Source organism: Anoplopoma fimbria, chromosome 20 (genome assembly GCF_027596085.1).
Source record: "Anoplopoma fimbria isolate UVic2021 breed Golden Eagle Sablefish chromosome 20, Afim_UVic_2022, whole genome shotgun sequence".
Taxonomy (NCBI): Eukaryota; Metazoa; Chordata; class Actinopteri; order Perciformes; family Anoplopomatidae; genus Anoplopoma; species Anoplopoma fimbria.
The window spans coordinates 912,554-937,254 of NC_072468.1; the positions used below are offsets into that span (position 1 = coordinate 912,554).

A 24,701-nucleotide genomic window follows, 5' to 3' on the forward strand; every position below is an offset into this window, starting at 1 on the left:
AATTTAATTAGAGAGCCAAGAAAAGTCACAGCTTCTGGCCTGGGACTCCGAGCAGGCAACTCACTGCAAATGTTCTTTTTCTGGGTTTCAACAAGAGGGAGCAGAGTAGATAAATCACTGAGGTGTGTGTACCAGAAACCTGGTCACGTTGAAAAAAGAAGATTTCAATTATTTCTATGAAAATAAACAAAGATATAATATGTGGGCTGCAACTACCATTTTACATTCAATTCACTTGCATTGTATGTGGACTCCACAGTGCTCTGTGCTCACTGCTAAATCTATTTAGCTATTTGTTTGGGGAAGCTTGAGATTATAAAATCAATAGTTTCGTCACAAGAACATTTTAATGTCGACTATAATTCAGAAAATATCGTGTGGCTTTTAAATTAAACAGTTTATAGTTGTATTATTTGAATACTGTGAGAAACTACATTTCGCATTATGAATTATGCATGAACATAATTCATTTCTCCACTGGCCGATATTTTTATATATTTATGTTTTATTGTAAAGGCCTAAAATCAATGAGCTCTCCAAACTTTCTCACAGGGAAATAAGACAAAATCGCTGCTGTTAATCAATGTAAAGCTTTATTTCAAGAAAAATATTCTGCTCAGTTATAGTCAAATCCATATAAAAAATAAAATCTAATGGAATACACTGCCCATACAGGTTAAATAGCTCGTTAACTTACCTTATTTATGAGATCTATTAACGCTTAAACTGGGTGAGGAAAAAAAAAATGCACACAAGTGTCTGAATTCAAATAGAACATGTAGAAAGTATTTCAGTAGCTCAAGTTTTGCAGGTCGATTGTTGTGAGTGTTTCTGAGAAAAGGTCGAAAGTTTCGGATGATAAATACAGAGGACTGTGAGAAGAATCTGACAAACTCGGTGAGAAAGAGGAGGAGGAGGAGAAAACGTGGAAATCCTCCAAAGAGACGTCCAGGCCCGGGGAATGATCATTGTCCGGGCCTATTGTTGACACGCAGATGGGAACAGTGGGAACAGTGGGAGCAAAATGTTTCAGATTTTTCTCATTGCTGTTCAAAGGGCTTTGGTTGTCCCCATTGTGGCCGTTCTGGCTCTGCTGTGACGTTAAGGTATGTTGGTGGAAGTAGCTCTCTCTCTCCAGGAGAGTCCCGGCTGTGCTGCTGTCCTCCTCCGGCTCACAGTCCTCCTCCGGCCCGACCACACACGTGTACTTCCCCTCACTGTCCCGGTTCTCCTTGCAGTGTGTCTGCCTCTTGTGCTTCATCCTCCTGTTCTGGAACCACACTTTCACCTGCTTCTCTGTTAAATCCAGCAGGGAAGCTATTTCCACTCGCCTCGGTCTGCACAGGTATTTGTTGAAATGAAACTCCTTCTCCAGCTCCAGGAGTTGGGTGTTGCTGTACGCGGTCCTCAGCCTCCGGGATGCTCCTCCACCTCCAACACCACCTCCAACACCACCTCCCTCTGGCCCCTCTGGTGAACCTAGAAACAACAAAGATTTTAGATTTTTAATCAGAAAAGCTGGCTAAAAAATAAAACGGAAACATGTGTGTGTGTGTGTGTGTGTGTGTGTGTGTGTGTGTGTGTGTGTGTGTGTGTGTGTGTGTGTGTGTGTGGTTGGAGAAAAACAAGCTCCATGGGATGAAACTTGTGGCCAGCCAGCACCGGGCTGTGGAGATTTATGGGCCCCAGGCAGAATATGATGGGTCTGCGTGGACAGGACAGGACGGAGGGAGATTAATGAACATGCCAGCTGCTGGGCCGTGTAAGAACAATCTATCACTCTCCATTACTGTCAAACATTAACACCCTTACACTGCATCACAAGTCAGTGCGTTACTTGATGAGATTAAGCATGCTTAAATCAAAATCCTATATTGGCTCAAAGAGACGCCCACGTTGCACAAGGCCCGGGATGCAGCTCCTTGCATGCTCAGACAACAAGGAGCCTTTTGCATGGAGGTTATTAATCATCATGTCTTGCCTTGGGGGGAGAAGTAGAGTGGTGAGGAGGCAGCAGTGGTCCCAGCAGCAGCAGACTGGTTTCTCTTGATGCTTTTCTTCTCCTTCATCCACGGGTACTCCGGGGGTAAGGATGCAGCTTGCAGCGGATGCTTTGAGCGGCTGTGTCGGTGGATGCCCTGCTTCAGGCCGGGGATGGGCTGCTCAAAAGGAGGAGGAATCAGTGTCGACTGTGAAAGCGTCGAGCTCTTGATTGATGAACTTTGAAATGCATCACCGACAGGGTTGGAGAGAGATGTCAGGCACTCTGCAAGCGACGGCTGGCTGTTGATAAAACCACTTTCTCGCCCAAATTCGTAATTCATCTCCTCCTGCTTGTCCTGAAAACCTGCTGATTTTAAGATTAATTCAGTTCAATAAGCAGTTTATTGTCATAAACTACTTAACTCGATATAGTCGTATGGAGACCTCAATGCCATAAACTATAGCCTTCATGAGGACATGGTTGGAATTAGACCGTGCTGTTTGTCACATGGTTGCATCTGCCCAATGACAATTTGGGGTTTTTATCAAAAGAAGCCACTGTCCCCTGTGATTGATCGAGAAAGTCGGAGGGGTAACGCCTCATTCCGGGGGTAGGGGTTTGCTTTATTTACACATTTTTTTGGGACTCAGTTTGTTCGACACCCCCACCCACCCCCCCTTCTCCTTCTATGCGCGTCCACGCAGTCTGTCCTACGAGTGCGCGCATATGAGTTGTGGTACGCGCATGAGTTTTGTGTGTGTGTGTGTGTGTGTATATTTATTTGTACAGCACAAATCATCCCAGCAGTCACATTTGTGTCTCATAACGCGGTGACGGACGCCCACAGTCGTTATCAGAGCCAAGGCGTTAATCTTGAGACTTTTCTTGGAGGTTTGCATGAAGAAAAGCTGCAACCAGACATCCGACATGTGCACCCTCCCCCAACGCACACCACCGGAGAGAGAGAGAGAGAGAGAGAGAGAGAGAGAGAGAGAGAGAGAGAGAGAGAGAGAGAGAGAGAGAGAGAGAGAGACACAGAGAGAGAGAGAGAGAGAGAGAGAGAGAGAGAGAGAGAGAGAGAGAGAGAGAGAGAGAGAGAGACAGAGAGAGAGAGACAGAGAGAGAGAGAGAGACAGAGAGAGAGAGAGAGAGAGACAGAGAGAGAGAGAGACACAGAGAGAGACACAGAGAGAGAGAGAGAGAGAGAGAGAGAGAGAGAGAGAGAGAGAGAGAGAGAGAGAGAGAGAGAGAGAAAGATTACCTTTTAATAGATGTGAATGTGATTTTGAGTTCATCTGATGTTGGGTGTAATTTGATCTCTATCCACGACTCCCAATACATTATGTCATACATCTCATCCAAGTCTTTTTAAGTCAATATAATGAGGCAGTTGTGTTATTTAAGGGGTATTTGTCACCATGTTACAGTTTATAGCTCCCTGTCCCACTTCCCATTTCATTTATTTTATTTTATTTCACCTATAGGGATGATATTGACCTAAGCCATCATCCTTACCCCTCAGCATCATTGGTTCTAACATAGAGAGGAGAATGATTTGCCACTGTAGTGTGAGGCAGAGGAAAGGTGGGGATGTGATGGCTGTTTATTGCTCGGGCTCTAAACAAAGAGCCCCAGTAGCCTGTGTGTGATCAATCTTTCTCACCAAAAGGTCTGACAGCTCCCTGCCCTAAGAACACATTTAAACCATCTAACACTCCCTTAGATCATATATGAGCAGGGAGAGAACAGCCTCTCTCTGGGTAGGCTGTAGGAGAAGTTTTCAATTTAGAAATGTGGGGATTTTTAAGAGAAGCACGGATGAGACGCACAAAACCTTTTTTTTCTCCAACTGGCTTGGTAATAAATCAGAAATCCAACTGAAGACGAAACTCTGTCGCTTTTTCGTTGTGAAAAGGGACTATGCTGGCACAGATCTGATTCAGAGCAGTGGAAAGGACTTGGTCAGTGGTAGAGAAACGAACGGAGAAGCTTTTGCATGGGATCGATTGTTTGCTGAGGTGAGTGGGTGTTGGCATTCAGCACAGATCCCATTCACTCTCATACCTTTATCCCGGTCTGATGTGAACGAGTCTTTCTTTGGCCTGTTCGGTTATAAGAATAACTCAGTTTAACGACATTTGCCTGAAATGTTTCATTTATACGTCATTTAAATGTGTATTTTGACTTTTTATTTGTAAGGATAGTACAGATCTTGTGAACGAAAAAACCTCATGTAGCCTATAATAGTAGGCGAAATATAATGGAAAAATAACTGACTTAGAAATTAATTAAATTTCCTTTAAATTAAACCGAATTAAATGTATGTGTTTCTCATTGTTAAAAATGAATGGTTATTTCGGTATATTATTTAAATCCAAATATAATATCTAAACTAACCACATTAATTGACTATTTATTTTAATTTGATGTGCAGCTAATTCATGTTCTATATAGACTATAAACCTGCTCATAGATTTAAACCCACACAGGTGTAGAAACTGAACAAAGAGAACAAAGAGCCTTCTGAAAGTTAAATCAACCTCTAGAATATTTAACAGAACCTGTGTTCTGACACTTGAACACATTGAACATTTTGTATTCCACCTACATTTTTGATTTCAGTCTGCTGTTCTTGTTCGGAGCTGTTCAGACATAACGACGCGTTTTGTTGCCTGTTTTGAGTTGATGGAGTCAGGAAACAGTGTCTGGAGCTGCGAGGAGGAGCGACGCGTTTCCCGTCTGTTCTGGGGCACCGACAGACATCTGGGAAGCTAGAAGGCCAACCCTGTGACCACTGGTACTGGTGCTTCTTGTGAAGAAAAATATCTAAATTAAATGTACAGCCTATACTGTGTTGTAGGATTATTTCCATTCATGGGGAGTGTGATGTAAATGTATACCCAGACTAAAAATAAATCATTTCATAATGACCAAGTGTGCATCTGTTTTGTTTTTCAGTGAAATATGGTAAATGTATTCAAATGTAAATGCATATTTTACATTTATTACACATTTTGCATGTAATAGGTTATATCATTTTTTTAAATTTATATTTGGTGAAATGATTGCAGCTGTCTAAAAAAGTGTTAATTCCTTTGTTTGTTCTTTAGAAGTTGTTTGTCATTAATACTGCATGATATAATTTATGATAACAAATCATATTCTGCCTGTAGGAAAAAATACAGCAGTAAGCTTCACAGTCCTTCTGTGTGTTTGTGGTTTTTTGTGTGTGTGTGTGTGTGTGTGTGTTTGTGTGTGTGTGTGTGTGTGTGTGTGTGTGTGTGTGTGTGTGTGTGTGTGTCTTGGAAACAAAGCAGTGTTCATGAAAGGATTTCCACATTACAGTTTTATTTATTATGCCCCCTGGATTCATGAGCAGATTTGACAGATACTTGAGGCGCATTGAAGGGCTGTAAATCAAACTGTATGGCACGAAGACATGTGCAGAAATGTTGTGATAAGATGCAGATAGATACGATCATTCTGGGCCCTTTGTTTGCCTCCCAGGAAATCAAAGAAGACAAAAAAATAATGGAAAAAAAAAGTGGGATTACAAATAAAGGAATACAAGATGTAAAACAAACCATTTTGACAGACTACCAGCCTTGATCCAAGTCTCCTTGTGCAGTTGCCCTGTGAAGGCCAAATTGGATAAGACCACGGTTTAAGGGAGAAATGGAATTCTTTAAAATGAATGGGAGGTTCACAAAAATAATAACAATGCCGGAAAATGAATTGGGGATTGGAACTAGCTCTTTCGAAAACAAAGTCCAAGCTTAAAATGTCTGTTTCACTCGAAGAATACTATAATCTGAGGTGTTCTAGTATGGCTCGATACAGAGGACAATCATTTTCAAGAAAGTATTTGCAAACATGTTTCTAATAAAACACACACATCACAAAAGTAACACTTACATCCCGAACAAGAGACTATCGGTAGTAAGGATAAGTGAAACAGACTCACATGTGCTTATGACTTCAATTCCCTGAACTTTTCCTCCAGAGTTCACTTCTGGCCTCCTCTGTCACCAGCGGTGTCAGGAGGTTTGATGTATAGGGGTCGTGAGAGGTCACCGCAAACAGCAGCCAAGCAACTTTCTGTTTTCCTGTAGCATTGCTCCTCAGATGGCCGTTTGCATGGGAGATATCCATCCAAACAGCCCTGGGGGATCAGACAGGAATGCCGTCTAATAGTGACTGAAGAGACTTTTAGAACAGAACGTTCTTAAGTGTAACACACACACATATATAGTGTAATGTCACTTTCTTATCATGCTTATCTTTACAGTGTTCCCCAAAAGGAATAAGAGACTTAATGAGCTGCATGTGGGTGACCTTTGGGGGTGAGGGAAGGGGGAAAGGGTGCTGAGGGGTGCCGAATGGAATCCAGGAAGAGAGGGAAGGTTTGGAGTGAGGTATCTCTCACTTTGAGCATCTCAAGTTCATCACTTAGTTGGGTACAGTGAGGTCCAGTCCGGCTCCTGATCAAAAGGGAAGTGATGTCATTATGCGTACAGATGATTATCTGTATGGAAAGGCCTATGTGCTCACACCAGATGATTATTTATTGATTACATAGTTGAATCTCTAATGAACGAGTGTCTATTGGAACATACATTAATTTCATAGATAATACTACAGATAAACTATTTTAATAAAATAAAAAATAAAAGAACACCTTATCCTTACATATGGGATCTTTAAATATCAATTTCTGCCATGGATTACCATAAAATAAAACTCAACGCGAGCAGAATTAGATGTTTTACAACGAAAACCACACACCTAGTGCAGGTCTGTAATGAACAGGGAGTTGTGTCTTGGTTCATCCACTGTGAGCTGTTCAGACGAGCCGCTGCCTCCACCTGCTGGCGGTCAGAGCACAGCATCAGACCAGCCTGAGCTCTGACAGGGTTAGTTAGGGGTTATCCTTTATCTCTTTTATTTAACTATGTCATTTATTTTACAATTGTTCACCAAATAAAGTGCTGTATATTGTGTAATTCATATGAAAACTGTCTCAGCGTGTGTTGGTGAGTGTCTGTTGTTCTGATGACTAACTAACTAACTAACTAACTAACTAACTAACTAACTAACTAACAACAAACGGATGTTTCTGAGACAGACAAACTGTTAGACGGTTGTAAAGTAATTAGACGTTTTAGGACAGACCCATCTGCAGTCCTGACATAGGCCTGCCATCCTCTCCTGTGTGTGTGTGTGTGTGTGTGTGTGTGTGTGTGTGTGTGTGTGTGTGTGTGTGTGTGTGTGTGTGTGTGTGTGTGTGTGTGTGTGTGTCAGGCCTATCTTACAACTATATCACATATTTGACTCATTAGAAATGCTGCTTTCCTGCTGTCACAGAGTCCTACGAGCTTCGTCGTTTTCGCACCTTGTAAACAGTTCTGTGATGGTGGTTTACTGCAGGAGGACATCTAGTCCAGTTTGTGGGCTTCCAGAGGCCGAACATGTAAAGAAAGGTAGTGAATATGCGATTCAGACAATTTTAAAAGTGCAAAATAATCTATAAGTGTGTTTCGCTGTTGCTTTAATTTGACCTCTCTCTGGTGCCTTTGTGTTTTAAATGGATGAGTGTTGTAAGGTTTGTTTCTCGATACATACACGTGTTTCTCACTCTTTCAAATTATTGGCCATGTTACAAACTAATAAAGATAAATCTCAATTTCTCAATACTATTATTGAAGTTTATGAATAATGAATATTATTACCACTTTTTGGGGTTGTTGGCGCCATTAGGTTCAATTGTTAAAGCCAGAAGACGTAGTAAAAGAGTACTATTTGAATATTTTATCTCCTGAATTAAAACAGCTTTTCTAGTTCAATTCATTTTCAGAGACGACAAAATAATTTAGTAATAATAGGTTTTACATTTTTAAAGCGAACAGAGCAGTGCTTTATTAATGAAGTAAGTAGTGTTTATTAATTTACTATGGTGTATTTTTTTTTATGAAGTATGTAATGTGTTTTAATAGTATTGGCAAAATTATTACAAATGAATAAGCCATGATTTTTTTCATGAACTATACAAACTACTCTTTATTTTTCGGATGAAACGGGAACGACGAGGTATTTTGGAGTGTGCACAAATGGATCAAAACCTAATGGTTAAAAAACATTTACATTGCAAGATAATAACTTAAACAATGCAAATAAGTAGTTGAAAGACATTCAGGTAGTCATGGGTCATTTCATGCAAATAACAAATGGCCTTCAGTTAAATATGTCTGCCAAAAACAACATCTACACTCAGAGACACGTTGTCCTCTCACACACATGAAGCTCTGGATACCTTAGAGGAAACAACACCCAGCATTGTTTTCAACAACACAAACTACAACAACATGTGTAACAGGTCAGGACTATTAAAGACAGACCCTCCTCTCCTCCTCTCCTCCATCAGTCCAGAACCAGTTAATTGTCTCTCCGCTGGTCTTTGTTGTCTTTCTTCATCTTCATCCTGCGGTTCTGAAACCAGATTTTCACCTGTCTCTCGGTCAAACTCAGGACTCTTGCCACTTCGTACCTACGGTCCCGAGGGAGGTACATGTTAAACAGAAACTCCTTCTCCAGTTCCAGGATTTGGTGCTTTGTGTATGGGCAACGCTTTTTCCTGGTGGGTTTCGCGTGAAGCCAGTTGGCCGATGGGTTATCTGGAAACAGGGGGGTCAAAACCAAGAGACAGGAGATTAATGCCCTCAGAAACAGCACTGGGCTACTGGCATCACAGTGTGGGAAGGACGGGCTTCTCCTGCCAAGATTATATATTTATATAGGAATTAAATGTGGTTTATCTCCACACTGATCCATTGAGGATTTGAGATAACCAACATTCCTCGCCAAAGTCCTTTGAAATGTTTGTATAGGCTACTATTATATTCCTTTATTATATTCCTTTATTATTACTAATGCAGTTAATTGTGTTAATCACCTTTAAGAATATGCATATGTTATCTTTGTCACTGTGCCATTATTGTATTTCTTAGAGCACAAACAAATATTGTGCCCAAGCCTGTGACAACTAAAACAATCTCTCCCCATCCTCAAGCCATTCATGTAATTTGCATTTATCTAAATGAGTCCACAAGGTGGCTGGAATAAAACAAAACAACATGTCTTACTTGCAGCTATCTCCTTCTTGTCCTCTGCTGAGGGGCTCTCTTTACTCTCTGTAGTCGTGGATGTGGTTTCGCAGGGAATCTCTGCAAGGGAAGCTCCATTTTCAATGTCAGACAAAAGAGGTGTGTGCGTCTCCAAAGTTGTACATTCAGAACTCCCAATCAGAGGCTCGGGCTTTATCTCATAATGCATGGCTGTGGATGGTAATCCCGTCAGACACAGGGACGCAGACACCGGATCCATCGCCCAGGAGCGCGTAAACATGCCGTCGCTGTCCCCGGTGGTGTAGTGGTGGTGTATATAGGTCGGGGTGGCTGTGTGTGGAGGGTGGGCCGAGATGGGACTCCAAGATCCACCAAAAATAGAAGATTTCGGCTGCAAAGGGAAGGATTCCTGTCCGCCATACTCGGAGAGCATCGCCTGCTCCACCCCTGCAGAGTACCTCGGTGCCATGTCCTCATGCTCGGGCAGAAGAGGAGACTCAACGTAATAACTCGTTCCTAACGTCGACATTGCAAGAATGCAAAAAAAAAAAAATGCATATAATACGTTATTGTCTTGCAATGTGTAGAAAAAACTGATTCATTGCATAAAATGTGCTGCTTTCCTGCAGCAGCCAGGGGCTCAATGCGTCCAGCCAGTGGAACCATAGGCTGGATAGGGTGTCCCAAACACGTGACCGTGGGACAGAACAATAAATAATAAATCAGCCTGCTGCTCAACTAAATGGCCACCATTTTCCCCACCATATTAATAGCAAATCCAGCGCCTTTATTGGGAAATATTTCGTTTTATAAGCAATAAACGTTATGATTGTTTTCAAGAGATCTGACGTTGGTGTAATCGAACATAGTTGTGATAAAAAGGAGGTAAAAGTATGCCTGATGAGATTATTTATACTCTTAAATATAATATGTTTATATATATATATATATATATATATATATATATATATATGTATATATATATATATATATATATATATATATATATCTTCATTTAATGGTCTGCATTAATCATTGTCTCTCACTTCTGGTTGTTGTTAGTAGCTGGTGTAAAATAACATTTTTTTACAAGACTTTTAAGAAATGAAATAAAACAAGCAGAGATGTGTTTAAACCAGTGTTGGAGTTTAACAATATCAAACCAGCTTCCATGATGCATCTCTGTGTCTGGAGGTTTGTGGGTCTACTTTAGGAGCAATCTGAAACGGAAAGTGGGGTGAGGTTATTTGGGTGCTATATAACGGACCTTTTATCACGGGCAATTGGGTTGTTTTTCTTTAGGTTACAACCTGGCTGTCTAAGCTAAATATCACCAATAAAGCTCAGCCTTTGTGTCCTTTCTCTGTCTCAGGCAGACGCATCCGGCTGTTCCTCCGGGAGGCAACAGCAGACTGCAATGATCATAACCGAGGCCTTGTCTGTGCTTTACTCTCTCCTGCACACATACAAACATTAATCCTCTCATTTCACAGCTTGCATCTTAACTTCGGGCTGTTTGGATCACATAGAGACGCTTAACAGACTTTGCAGATGTGGTATTAACATTATAGAAATTATGAAAACGTTGTATCTCTAAGATTAAATGTAACTAGGTCGAGATACACACACATATATATATATATATATATATATATATATATATGTATGTATGTATGTATGTATATATATATAACAACAAAATGCAGCTTGATAATGAAAACCCATAAGACAAAACTCTCATTTTACGCACAACAATAAAACACTTTATTGCACTTTTTGGAATAATAATGGTTTATGTGTTTGAAGCAGTCTGGGCCAAATTATTAATAAAATCGAGCATTAATTAATAGTGATTCAGTTTCATGATGCGACGAGTTTTACTGAGGTAATCAAGGCAGTTTCGTGTTGTGGGAGAAATATAAAAGCCCAACAACATGAGACTACCTAAACCATCAACAGTCCGCTCTCCTCCTCAGGAAGATCTGTGTTTGTGGTGTTTACAAGGTGTGGAAATAATGGGATTTAACACGTTAACCTGAAAATATTTTAGAAATCTGTAAAAACTCAAAACTCAATGGTCACAGATTGTATTCATGTAACCAGGTAGTACATGGCGTCGCTACTTGTTCTTTGAAATGAAGCAATTTATCATTTAAGAAATATATATAATAATAATAATAATTAGTGTTTGACCCACTTATTAATAATTAAAAATCCTTTAGAAATACTAGTAATAATTTAAAAAAACACTCGTTTTGATGTTAACATTTAAGTCTGATGTCAAGGACAAAAAGCAATGAAGTGTGCACAGGCGCCAGATTTATTTATCTATTAGAGGCCTAAACTATGAAGAATATCTGCCTCTACTACTGTAGTAATATTTACAGTGCACAGAGCATCAGCACCGAGCACTGTACCTGTGCCAGCTTTAAGATTTATACCGCCTCCCTGTCTGTCCATCTGAAAGAAATAAGAAGTCTGCAGTTGCAGGGATGGTTTTATTATTTAGACCAGAAAAAAATGTGCAAATATTCCTCAGACCTCTTGGGCTTCTTAGCTGTCACATTAAGATCCATGTAACTGTACCACAAGTATCCCAAGGGTTAATTAAACCTGCATGCAAAGTCCACTCAGGGTGACTATACAATATGTACAAGCATGGAGCTCTGAAACATTGTGGTCACATTCTGAACATCTTCAACACAATGGATCAACGTTACAAATGTAGCTATAAATACATAACAGGACGTGAAAATAAGAAAGAACAACAATCAATAAGTTAGCAGTAGGGTCCTGTTCTCCATGGACATTCTCACAGTTGGTGTGGGGCTCTGGATGGAGGACGACAGAGACCAGACAGTCTCAAGAGAAACTGAAGTTGCCGGAGAGCTCTCGGATCCGATTCTCTCGGCTCATTTTTTTCAGTTTCATCCTCCTGTTTTGGAACCAGATTTTGACTTGCCTGTCAGTGAGGTGCACACCGCGGCTGATCTCCAGACGACGCTCTCTAGTCAAATACATGTTGAAGAGAAACTCCTTCTCCAGCTCCAGAGTCTGGTGCTTGGTGTAAGGGCAGCGCTTCTTTCGGCCACTCTTAGCTGTGAGCCAGTTGGCCGTACTTTCCATTTTTCCATCTCCTGCAATGCAAATTAAAGGATTTATTAGGCAACAGGTGTGACGTGAAACACAAACACATCAAAGAAATAGGGAAGTCTCATATCTTTATTAGAAAAGTCCAAAATTAAGAAACCATGACAGGTCAAAATAATACAATTGTGTGGTTTAGTACCAACGACTGAAGATAGGATTTGGTATATAAAGTGACACTTACTATACAATCACATATTAATACCCGTATAAAGATTGATTTCTGTGTTCTATTTGACAACCAGCTATGTGAATATGCAACACACCATACAGCTGAAATTCAGATTTTACCAGAAACTATTTGCTCGGTAAGCAGCTATTAGCCAACTGCACCATTATAAAACAAAGCCTGCACAGTCTGTTGGAATTATAGCAGGAACTGTGACATTGATAACAAAATCATGCAAAGGACAAATGGAGAAGACTATACTGTTGTTGCTTTGAATTAAATATTGATGACACTCTAAAAACATTAATAATTAAAGTGCTTTTTGATCATCAAAACTTAATATTTGCCTGTTAAAATAAATCCAAATAGACAGTTTGAATAACAAAACACATACATAACAGCATATCTGTTATCTAAACACAGCTAATGAAGCTCTGATTGCTTTAAGTCACGTTCAATTTCGCCTCATGCTCGATAAACCGGTAGATAGCCGTTAAACTACACCTGAGAGCTGCTGACCTAAATAATAACAGAAAACACTAACAGCACTACCTGAGCCTTCCTCCTAGCATTTACTGCATTCGTATTAGTTGTTGCACTTACTGTATTCGTATTCATTTACTGCACTTATCCTATTCGTAGTAGTTTGTAGCACTTATTATATTCGTATTAGTCTGTTGCAATTATTGTTTTCGTAGTAATCTGCCTCTGCACTATACTTTTGCTCTGGTTTATGCTTTAAGATGCTTGTTTAAGAAAGGAGATGCACTGATGACTTCTGGTGACTAGTAGTTCTCTTGAATACCTATGTTGAATACACTTCCTGTAAGTCTCTTTGGATAAAAGCGTCTGCTACATGACTGTAATGTAATGTAATGTAATGTAATGTAATGTACTCTCACGTTCATCTCTGGGTAGAAAGCATTGGTTGAGATAGAACAATAGAAGCCCAATAATCCTATGCATGCTCCTCCACCTCCACGCTGTCTGCATCTATTTTTCTACAATTTCTACAATTATAGATTCGTATTGGATCTTCACCTTTGACTGGCTGTTCCGGACAGTCCGCACTGCTCGTCTCAGCAGGCTCCGGGGAGGACGAGCCCTCCGAGGAGAGCCGGCTGTCCTCCTCTCTGGCCGGGACGCAGGACGCAGGGACAGGGTTCTCCTCCTGGTTCTCCTCCTGGTTCTCCTCCTGGTTCTCCTCCTGGTTCTCCCTCCTCTGCGGCTCTGCAGAGGTCTGGCTGTCCAAACGGGCAGGTCGTTGCAGAGTAAAGTGATTGACGTTTGGCTGGACATCATGATGGTAAAGCCTGGAGGATGCATATGTCTGAGACAGACGGAAGTATCCGGGGACAGGCAGGGAGCTGCCGGTAACCGGGTAGGAAACGTCATCCACCGTCGCTCCTTTGGGACATTTGTCAGACTCATAGAGGCAATAAGCGCTCTCCTCTTTTATATTCGGTGAGAAGGAACACTGAGCCATGTGTGGCTGGTCCACCCTGCAGGATCTGGACGTTTCCAGCCACGTTTCCATCCCTTGGACATATGGAGCAGAGGACGGGATCAGGCTTTGGGTGCTCGGCTCGTTGCGCTTACCGAGGAAGCAGGAGCCACCGGAGAGTCCATAGGAGTATTCCGTGGCCGGTGGCAGATACACCCCGTTACTCTGGTAATATGAACCGCTGTCGGTTCTCACGTTGATCAGAGAGTCCACGAAAAACGAATTCCCAGCTTGGTTGTTGGGGCATGTCATCGTCGGGGTATAATGTGACGGAGGATGAAGATAGCCCTTTCTGGCTGACATTTCTTGTGCAAAACATTGCTGAATAATTACTGATCCTCACGCTTCTCACTGTAGCCTGCAGCCAATTAAAACACCAGGAGACTTGAGACTCCTCCCAGTCCGACCAGGCTCCACTGGGTCGTATATTTTTGTTTAAGGCTAAGTGAAGAGAAAAAACACTGTGGAGGGAAAGTGGTGCATCGGAGGGTTTTGGGTAAAATCTCCAAATCTCATTTAAATCTCTACATTTTGAGCCTCGTTCCCCACCAGAGCTGCTTGTGTGAACTTAACTACAACCCTTATATGACAGCTCGGTTGTTGAGAGCTGTCCCTGACAATTATGTACAATGCATAGCTTTATGGCCAGTTTTACAGCACTGTAAAAATGAAGGGTTCTAGAGAAGCACCGGGTGCATCAAGGATCCAAAAGGGTCCTGTGTGGCTCTTTGGCCGGGGGACTCTTAACCCTCCTTGTGCTGCTCTGATAACTATTATTGGACTTTAAAGATTCCTCATGGACTGTCAAAACAGTACTGCAGTCAGTGTTTCATCTCGCCATCTTGCCACTCGAACCAATGCAAAGTTTCTTTCTTTAGAGGTGTCGAGCTGATCTGATTGTGGTCTGAATGTTGTTGTGATGGCAAAAGCCATGATACCTTTTACTGCAAAGGCTCTGTTGAGCATTTATAAAAGGTGAGACGCAGGAACGCTGCAGTAAGCTGAACAATGCCCTGCAGCTAGAGCTTTTCTTATTTTATTAATGATCACTTAATATTGGCAGGGCTGAAAGAAATGTAGTTTGTTACAGCAGAGATGACATTAGAACTCGTTAATCTTGATGCTATCTCATAAAGAACCATTTGGAATGTACACGTTTCTTCACTATCATCATTAATGAGAAACACAGATCTATTCCTAGGCCTTCACAAAATACCTATAATTGTAATTTTAAGTTAAAATGAAGTCAACTATTAATACCATTACACCCACGCATACAATGACACATATACCCGTTTAACGTGTTTTGAATTATTTATTTTCTCTTCATTAATGCAGGAAAGCTCTTCGTCGTTTCTCTCTGTAGTTTTTGTCTTATTTATGAAATGTTTGAGCCAAAAGGCCAGATTAAAAAAATTAAACCAACCAATAAAACCAAACCAGAAATCGCAGCATAAGACAGTTCATCTATAATTTAAATGGGTATAATGTTATAGGATTTACATTTACTTTTAATTTGAAATAAACAGGACCAATAATCAGATATGGATCATTTTATAATAAGCTGTGGATGTGAAGTTGCCGTGCAAGTAAATACAAATTCGAAATAAGTATTAATATTAATATAATAATATTTGTTGACAACAGTGAAGACAAAAAGCTCGCCTGGACTGCTACAATATTTAAATAACAAATAAAAACATCAGAAATACATCGACACCGTCGTGTAAAAGACCAGCAATATACTTTATAATATACTGAGTTTACAACACAGGCCTACATGTTTATATATATTTAGCCTGAAGATGTTTTCAAACGTGGGTGAAAAAGCTACAACATCGGCTTCCTCCATAAGTCTGGAGCCATACAGTCTAAACCAGAGCTACAGTTTTATTATTATTATTATTATTATTATTATGATTATTATTATTATATTATATATGCAGCCATTTCATATGGCGTCAAACCTGCAGCGTGTCTGGCTGCAATGAATGATAATAACCATCAACCATCAACCCTTCTGTGGGTGATCTGCTCTTATATTATTACTCCCATAAAAACTTTTTTTTAAATCATCAAATTCATTTTTTTAGAAAATTCATGAAAATCCCAAATGTTTTGTGTCAAAATGTCTCACACACACACACACACACACACACACACACACACACACACACACACACACACACACACACACACACACACACACACACACACACACACACACACACACACAAATACAGGACACACAAGTTTTAACAAGCTGGATCTTAATAGTGAACAAATGGTCCGGGTCAATACTTTTTATGTTTAAATGACGACTGAACAACACAAATCCATGTAAGTATCACATTAAATATAAGTTATACGTTTTAAACTGTATGGGGATTTTAAAAGTTTTAAAAGCAACAACATGTTTGGAATATAGGCCCTAGTGAGCTTATTGTTCAGTGAGCGTTAGTCACTTCAGGCCTTTAACATCTGGCACACTGCAACCTGAGAACCTGCATTAAATCTGATGCCCAAACAGACAAACATCATTTACTTCTGCTAATTTTGCTTTCATGACATCAAAACATCTGCAAAATGATAAAACAGCATCTACAGTTTTCAGATGTAGACTGGGGGAAAACAAATAACAAAAAGAAATAACCCCACTTCCTTGAATCACATTAAACCCAGTGGGTTAACATGTCTGTGCCTACCTTAACAATGACATCCTGCGGTGGTGACATGTTCTAAAGCAGCTGAGTAGCGAGGTAAACTTCTTTTATATCTCAAATCACGGCAATGACATTGATCTGAGGAGCGCCACCCAGTGGACGAGGACGGCCTGCAATGCAACACAGCACAACACAACACAAACGCAGAATATTCCTACTCTCACCTACAAGATGCTGAAACAAATGACGCCGGAAAGGTCCGTGAACACAAGCTTTCAAAGCTCCCAGCCGTTGTTTGCAGCCCCTTAGTCACAGTTAATAACCTTGGTCTCAGACGCTTTATTGCACTACACTCCAAATGCTCCAGACGAATCCGCGTTTTATGGCCAAGTTACTGGAGCAACTGGGAGGATGTGCAGCAATCAAAGCGGAATTCCTGGGAGCCTCACAGGATGCACAGTACAAGGAAGGCATCAGGGCCCTTATTAGCTTATGGCAGGCCAATCAAGTTGCTTTCAGGGGTCTGGTGGTGGACACAAAGCCACCTGAAGCCAATTTTTACTTCTTTTGACCCTCCCTTGCAGGTTAACATAAATCTTCATGGTGTAAAGTATCAAACGCATGTAGGATATAAGGATCCAAGTGCTCAAGATGAATGCAATGAATGTCCATACAGATACAGTGATTTGTCCCAGTGTCACTCCCTTAAGGGTTAGCTGACTCTCCGTGGATAAAATGAATAAAGTCTTTCAGTCACTACTTTGATGAGACTGTAATCACACAAATAAATTCATATTATTGGAATTCTTTGGAATAATGCGGCCTGTTATATCTTTGCATTCAAACAAGTGTCAAGATTGTTTGAGTGTAAGCCTAACAGGCATGTTGGGTCTGAGAGCAGCCATGAATGAAGCCTTTGTAATGGATATCAAACAATAACTGCAGCGGATCCCGTTTCCAGCCATGAGGGAACTAAAGCACCAGACCTATCACATACAACACATCATGCATCTGATACGGTGCACGTGCTGGCATATAAAATCAAATGTAGGATAATGTTCCATTTGGGGGTTTTGTTCTTTTATCTGCCTTTTGGATGAAGTTCGGAAATAATCCAACTTTACGGCCAAGAGCTCAACAAAGCGGCTGCACTGAAGGGTCAAACGCAGATGTTACATATCACCCAACATCACACTTCAAATGCATGAAATTGGTATCAGATTATAATTGAACTCACTCTCTATATGCAGCACTGACCGGTCAGGAGTTATCTGCTAGTGATTCAAAAACACACAGAATAGGTTTACAGCCGGAGTTGTATTTGTAGAATAAAGTTAAAATATTACAAGAAAGAAAAAAAACAAAACACGAACAGTAGTTTGGTGTCAAGATATCTGGCCTTAAAAGTTGCGTGCGTAAATATTGGGGAAACAATTTAGATTCTATAGAATTTAAGAAAAAAGGGGTTTTACCCCTAAATTGCAGTTCAGTAATCTCCATGTGTATTATTAAATAACACAAAAGGAATCCCGACACATCTATGATCACTCCATACACCTTTAAACCTGGGGAAAGTCGGTTGGCCAGGCAAGTATAATAATAATAATAATAATATTAATAATATTAATAATAATAATGTCAACGGTGTTTAATGACAAAATAGTGTATAAATAGTATAGATTTTTTTTATGAAGTCTGCACATTAAAAAACTCGCCCTCCTGTAAAAGCTGCAGTGTATATATATATATATATATATATATATATATATATATATATAATGTAGTCTTGGTGACTGGCTGCATGTCAGTGACAGTCTTTGTTCAGGTTCATAGCAGGGGGGTCGTGGTGTAGTACTGTAAACGGTCTCTGTTCAGTTTCTTCTCCTTCATCCTCCTGTTCTGAAACCAGATTTTGACCTGTCGATCTGTCAGGTTCAGCATCCGTGAGAGCTGCATGCGTTTCTCTTTGTTGATGTAAACGCTGAAAAAGAACTCCCTCTCCAGTTCTCTGATCTGATACTTTGAATAAGGACATCTCTTTTTGCGCGTCCTCTGGCCACCTGAGAGATAAACAAATAAAAAAAAAAAAGGCAAAGGTCACCACATGAGATATAGACTCAATACAACGGCATGAAATCATGGGTGGTGGTCTGCAAGAGCTCTGGAGTTCAAGTGGTTCCTCCTCTCAGGCCTACATGACCAGGATCTGTAAACACAGACTGGACATGTCGGACATAAAGGGACTGCATGTCGGAAGTTGTGAAAACTGAAATCTGTAAAAAGCATACCGGCTGGCTTTTAAGAGTGAGGCCTAAAGACACAGCCAGAGTATCGAGTGTCTGCTCAGCTTCTATTGTTCGCTTTTGATTTCACTGTTCGTAAAAAGCTGTTGTTGTTGGAGTGTTAGTGGGGGGGAAACGACATGAGAAGCAGTTGTTGAATGAAATCCTCACAAATCCTTTGAATTTGTAAATATTTAGCTTTGAATAAGGAGCAGGGTTTAAGGCTTCATCTGCGACAAAGCTGCATTAAAACGCCTCAAGAGCCACTTTAGTCGAGCCAGAATAAACCAAGAAATATATAAAAATTATATACGTTGTTATGATAATTATAATCACATGGACACGAATATTGGAGGTTTAGGATATATAAAATGTTCTTATTTCAATGGTATTTTATGAATATTATTTGCCATATAAATGAAGTTTACAGGCCAGCTATGCAATGATCACATGTGCAGTAAAGTTGAGATCTTGTTTGAAATCTTGGAAGACAAGCTGAACTCAAGTCTTCACGGCCAATTTCAATCCCAAGCACGTGATCTTGTCGTTTATAACATAGTTGTGTTATAGGGTGAATGTGCAGGCCCTCCATAAACCCTCCGTGCTTATAAAACAGCATATAAAAAGCTTTAAGAGCAACGCTTTCAGCTGCCTTACTCACTGCTGCTTCTGCTGTGTTTCTCGTCGCTGTGGCCGGGGGACGACTTGGGGCTGCAGCTCTCCAACATGTCCGAGCATGCATGATCCGGAGCAGGGCTGCTTTTGGCTCCTTGTCTGTCCGGGTCTGGTGCATGGGTCGTCGGCGTCGTGCTGCTCTCTGCGATCCCGTATGCGGTGTCGAAGAACTGGTCGAACGCCTGTGGAAGGACCCCGTTCCTCCCAACGCCGTGGAAGCCGGGAGTCGGGTTTGAGGAGCTGCTGGAGTGACTACCCTTCACCAGGATCTCTGCACCCCGGGAGGTCGGGCTCGGCCAGCCGTCCCTGTGCACCATGTCCTCCGGGTAGCAGTGTGCCAGGCTCCCCCTGCTGTGGTGCCATTTACTGGACGCATCATAGTCTCTGAACGCCACCTCTCTCACGGACGGGACCTGTGGCATTGACTGGTAGGGGTATGTCATGGGGCAAGAGGACTGGCTCTGGGTTAAGTAATGTGGGAGCCCTGAGAAGTCTGCTCCGGAGACGTAGTAAGTGCAGCTCGGTAAATACATATTGGAGCCAGAAATCCGCTCATTCAAATCCATATTCTGCTGTTTGGAATAAACCGTCCGCTCATAGTTCCTCCACTGCGCTGCGCTGCCGTCAGACTGCTGGAGCAGAAAGCCTCAGACCTACAAGCTGACGTGGGGATCCATCTCTATCCATTCCTGAGGGCCAGAAGCCATGTGACCACTGGCACAAAATGACAGATAGCCTACGCCTCAATGTGTAGGCTATATGAGTGGAGGAGTTGGACCTTTGGCTGTATGGGGAAGGAAAAATACTGAGAGGGAATTTTGATCAATCTGCACAATTTGGGCTATTTTGAGAAGCATTTGAAACACGAGCTCTTTTCATTGTAGAGCTTCTGTGACTTATAGCTGGTTATCGTTTAACTACCACATTAAAGAAGAACAGGATAAGATGTAAACCCAATTTCACGTCAAGCTACTTAACCTGCCATTGTTTTACCTTTAGGTGTGTTTTTAGATGCAGCCCTCACCTTAACCCTCACCTTAACCTCTGAGTCTGCAACCAGAGAGGACATTTTTAGACCAAGCAAGGCAACGCGATTTGGACTTTGCTATGTATGTGTGTGACTTAATCCCAGAGGCAAAAATAACTTTTAAAAGTCACAAATAGAAAAAAACTTTGAGCTCGATATGACGGGTCTTATTTTATAAAAAATAATAAATAAAAAAAGAAACAGGGCCTGTGACGCACATCGGACGAAATGTAATCAATCAAAATCTATTTAAATGATTTCATAATCGAGCAAATGGCAGGTTTGAATTTGGCCTATCTGTGGGATTGAATATAGCTCATCTGGGCTAAATATAGACTCCTCTAGTCCACAAGTGGCCCAGTGGAGTCATGCTGCACCCTGTAAGGCATCCGTCCAGTTTGGCACCGAGGACAAACAGACAAAGGCCTTTCAGGCAGCCTGGGTATATCTCGGTTGTTTGGACCAGTAGTTTCAGGGTCATTAAAGCAAACCAGCTGGACTCTGACGATGACTTCACTATATCCACAGTTATGGTTAAGTGCATGCACATTGTGTGTGTTTGTACGTGTAAAAGATGATAAGAGGGCCAGAAGCAACCTGAATGAAGTTCATCCGGGGCCAAACCAGGCGACATTACGCATGCGTTAAGGTCTCCTGTAAACATGATGTTGTGTACTGGTTGTGTACTGGTTGTGTACTGGTTGTGTACTGGTTGTGTACTGGTCTGTGCATCGCCTGTTCGCTCTCTGCAACGCTCAATATAAATCTTTGGACACGGGCTATTTCCAAAACTCCAATCCATTTTCATTTGTCACCACGGCTGAGTAAGTGGGCACATGTGTCACATATCACTAATCCTCTTATGCTGCCAATTTTAGAATTTAGTCCAAATTCACTTCTCATACATCAAAGCTTGTGAATGTGTCACGTCCAGGTGCTTTGCTGTTTGACTTCACCGGTGAGTTGTTACTATGTTGAACTGTTATTCTTTTGGCGATTAAAATAGTTGTACGTGATACACTTGACGACAATTCCTATTTTTATTCCACTGTGAATGTTTCAGCTACTCGTTCACATGCAGAGACAGACTGCAGGCCAAGGCTGCAGGAGAGGCCTAGTGTGTCACATTAAACCTCTTTATTTTATGGATTAACAACAGTTTTCAAACCATTTCAACCACACTTGGTTAAGACTGATATATAAGGCTATACCCGAGTCAGTAATATAATATAGGTGAGGATGTTTCCTTGGTATCGAGTGTTGGCTGTATATAAACAGAATGCTAGTAAACCTCGACCTCCAGCCAGTTGTTAAAATAAGAAAAATAAATGTGGAAAATATATATATTTCCATAAAAATGTCCGTAGATCCACTTTAGCCCATCCTATTAATCAAGGCAAATAAGGACTTGTATTAAGAAGGTCATCTCCAAAGATGGGTTAACTATTTGAATACAAATGGTTAATTAAACCAATTAACACAGCAAAAAGTGTGTTGATATAATTTGTGTCGTTGCTGAGATAATCTCTTGAAAGGTTCGAGTTAAATAAAGTTGGAAGGATTGATTAAATAAATAGCTTTGGCCTGATGCCTGTAGCTCAAGACCTCAGGAGAACAAATAAATGATATTTATTCCAATGCAGGAAATGCGACATCTGAAGGTATGAGTCCATTTACAGCCGGTTTATTATTATTATTATTATTATTATTATTATTATTATTATTATTATTATTATTATTATTATTCAGAGCCGGTGGGTGATGTTTCTGTCCGGAGGCCTCTAAAGGGGATTTTTAAAAATAAAAGCATGTTTTTTTTGGTTACTCAGAATTTTTTCCTTCGACACTTTAGCAGGCTGTGGTTTAACTTAACTGCTGGAAATCTGTGTGCACTTGCGGTCTTTCCTGAGTCCATTTCACAAGGGGCCATTTTATAATATTTAGTTAAAATGTGCCGGTTCAGATTTAAAGTATAAAGTAATCTGTCATGTTTGTGCCAAGAAAATAGACTACAGGTATTCTTTATGCATGTGGCCTAATTAAAGAGTTTATGAGCTTGCAGCAGATGAAACTTTGCATTTAATGTCAATGTTGGTGAGCATTAATGGTGTAAACAAAGAAACATCAGAGCACTATTCATTTAGGTCGTCTGTGAACTAAAGGAACAATAAAACAGAAAGCAGGTTTTGAATTGTAGCGATGGGGACTCATAATGTACATTGGATGACAATCAACTGCTTGAAGAGTAATATGTTTCTTAATCCCTTGACATTTTCATATTTATGGTGATTTGAAATTTTTACTCTGCAAACTGATTTATTACTCAGATATTTTTTTAGTGTTATAGCCGCAACTTTATTGGCAAAAAAACACCCTGAAGACATAATAAATATTTACAAATGAATGAAACTAAATTATTTGCAAGACTATAGTTGAGAGTTTGAGGCTGCAAGAAAAATTAGGATTAGCTTTATTGATAATTGGCTGTTTGTATTAATTGAGATAAAACCGTTTTCCTTTAATCATCTTCTTAAATCCACAGGGTCCATGGTTTCTATGGTAACAAACAACTATTTAAAATGAACTGGTGTATTAGGAGAAAACATTTTTTTAACAAGGAAAATACATCAATTTGAGCACACAACAGGTACCATTAAACTAAAAATAACATAAAGTCTGAAGTCATTAAGGTGTAAAAAACAAACAGAAGAAGATGGTGGAGTCTGACAGCTCCTCCGGAAGCAGTGGACTGTTAGTGGGTTTACAGCTCAGTTATAAAAAACAATAAAACTTTCTGGATTCAGAAATCCAACCTCGCATGAATCCACGAATGTTTGGCATTGAAGCAGATGTGGTGAGAACACATAAATACAGGGGGCTGAAATGTTAAAACACATCAATCACACTTCCTGTCTGACTGCATTCACTTGGAAACTGTGAATGTTTATTTTTTCTATTGTCCAACTATGTTGTTATTATGATGAATGCATTTCTATGTGATACATTACCGTTATGATATGTGGTGAGATGCAATACATATGAAAACATCATTAAAATAAAATGCCGCAGAAGTCAGAGACAAATGGTAATTAACATTTTTGATCCAACATCCAGCTGACATTGTGCCAACAATTACAGCTTTTCTTCAACTGTACAGTTAAATTCAAAATAAAGACTCCTTCTGTCTGAAGTTCATTGTACAACAGTCAACACCACCAAACACACTGTTTTCTTAACTGTCCTAAACTTGTATCCTTTGTCCCGTAGCCCTAAAAATATTTGTATAGAATCCTAAAGACATAGTTTTGCGTTCTCTACCTTAATTGGCAAAGCTGAAATATGACGTTTTGAAAGGTAAATATATATAAATAAGCATTTTACATTTACACACACACACACACACACACACACACACACACACACACACACACACACACACACACACACACACACACACACACACACACACACACACACACTTTCAGATTTAAACACTGCTAATGGCATTGATATCAGTCACATCAGTTCTGTTAAAGTTAGTTATTTGTTACTGTGTCGTTGTTTTTTTAATCTTTATGGGTTTAATTTCCCTCCTTGGTAAATTGAAAGGTTTAAATAGTTATTGATTTATAGCAGTGTAGACTGTATGTAGAGTGGCACGCTTCAGTCCTGCATACGGGGCTTTTTGGAGTGAGGTGCATTAATCAGTTTGGCTGTTAGGGGGAGCAGTGACACAGAACAACAAGGGGACACCTATGGAGGGGACACCTATGAGGGGACACCTATGAGGGGACACCTGGAGGGGACATGGAGGGGACACCTATGGAGGGGACACCTATGGAGGGGGAGGGGACACCTATGGAGGGGACACCTATGAGGGGACACCTATGGAGGGGACACCTATGGAGGGGACACCTATGGAGGGGACACCTCTGGAGGGGACACCTATGAGGGGACACCTCTGGAGGGAAGGAACTCCATCTCAACAAGGTAGAAGAAGAATCACAGCAACACAGCCCTATCATTCCCAATAAGTTAACCAATCAAAGCAGGTAATATGCTTCTAGGAAACAATTTCAATATTCTTCTTCAATTTTCTTTTCTAAAATGATCAGGCATTTGTCAGAAG

General features: G+C 40.5%; 4 protein-coding genes across 4 annotated transcripts; all 4 read right to left on the reverse strand.

Annotated features, from left to right (window-relative positions):
• Positions 1–671: 671 nt before the first annotated feature.
• hoxa2b (homeobox A2b) lies at positions 672–2,407 on the reverse strand. The gene is made up of 2 exons (XM_054621773.1): positions 1,982–2,407; positions 672–1,479 (listed from the first exon to the last, which is right to left on the reverse strand). Exons 1-2 carry the CDS (start codon positions 2,322–2,324, stop codon positions 791–793), a joined length of 1,032 nt encoding a protein of 343 aa, XP_054477748.1. The 5' UTR covers positions 2,325–2,407; the 3' UTR covers positions 672–790.
• A 6,009-nt stretch (positions 2,408–8,416) lies between these two features.
• On the reverse strand, positions 8,417–9,634 carry hoxa9b (homeobox A9b). Its single transcript, XM_054622058.1, has 2 exons — positions 9,124–9,634; positions 8,417–8,655 (listed from the first exon to the last, which is right to left on the reverse strand). Exons 1-2 carry the CDS (start codon positions 9,632–9,634, stop codon positions 8,417–8,419), a joined length of 750 nt encoding a protein of 249 aa, XP_054478033.1.
• A 2,333-nt stretch (positions 9,635–11,967) lies between these two features.
• hoxa10b (homeobox A10b) lies at positions 11,968–14,228 on the reverse strand. The gene is made up of 2 exons (XM_054622150.1): positions 13,463–14,228; positions 11,968–12,242 (listed from the first exon to the last, which is right to left on the reverse strand). The coding sequence occupies exons 1-2, from the start codon at positions 14,226–14,228 to the stop codon at positions 11,968–11,970; spliced, it is 1,041 nt and encodes a 346-aa protein (XP_054478125.1).
• Positions 14,229–18,415: 4,187 nt separating this feature from the next.
• On the reverse strand, positions 18,416–20,111 carry hoxa11b (homeobox A11b). The gene is made up of 2 exons (XM_054622057.1): positions 19,532–20,111; positions 18,416–18,648 (listed from the first exon to the last, which is right to left on the reverse strand). The coding sequence occupies exons 1-2, from the start codon at positions 20,109–20,111 to the stop codon at positions 18,416–18,418; spliced, it is 813 nt and encodes a 270-aa protein (XP_054478032.1).
• Between the last annotated feature and the right edge of the window lie 4,590 nt (positions 20,112–24,701).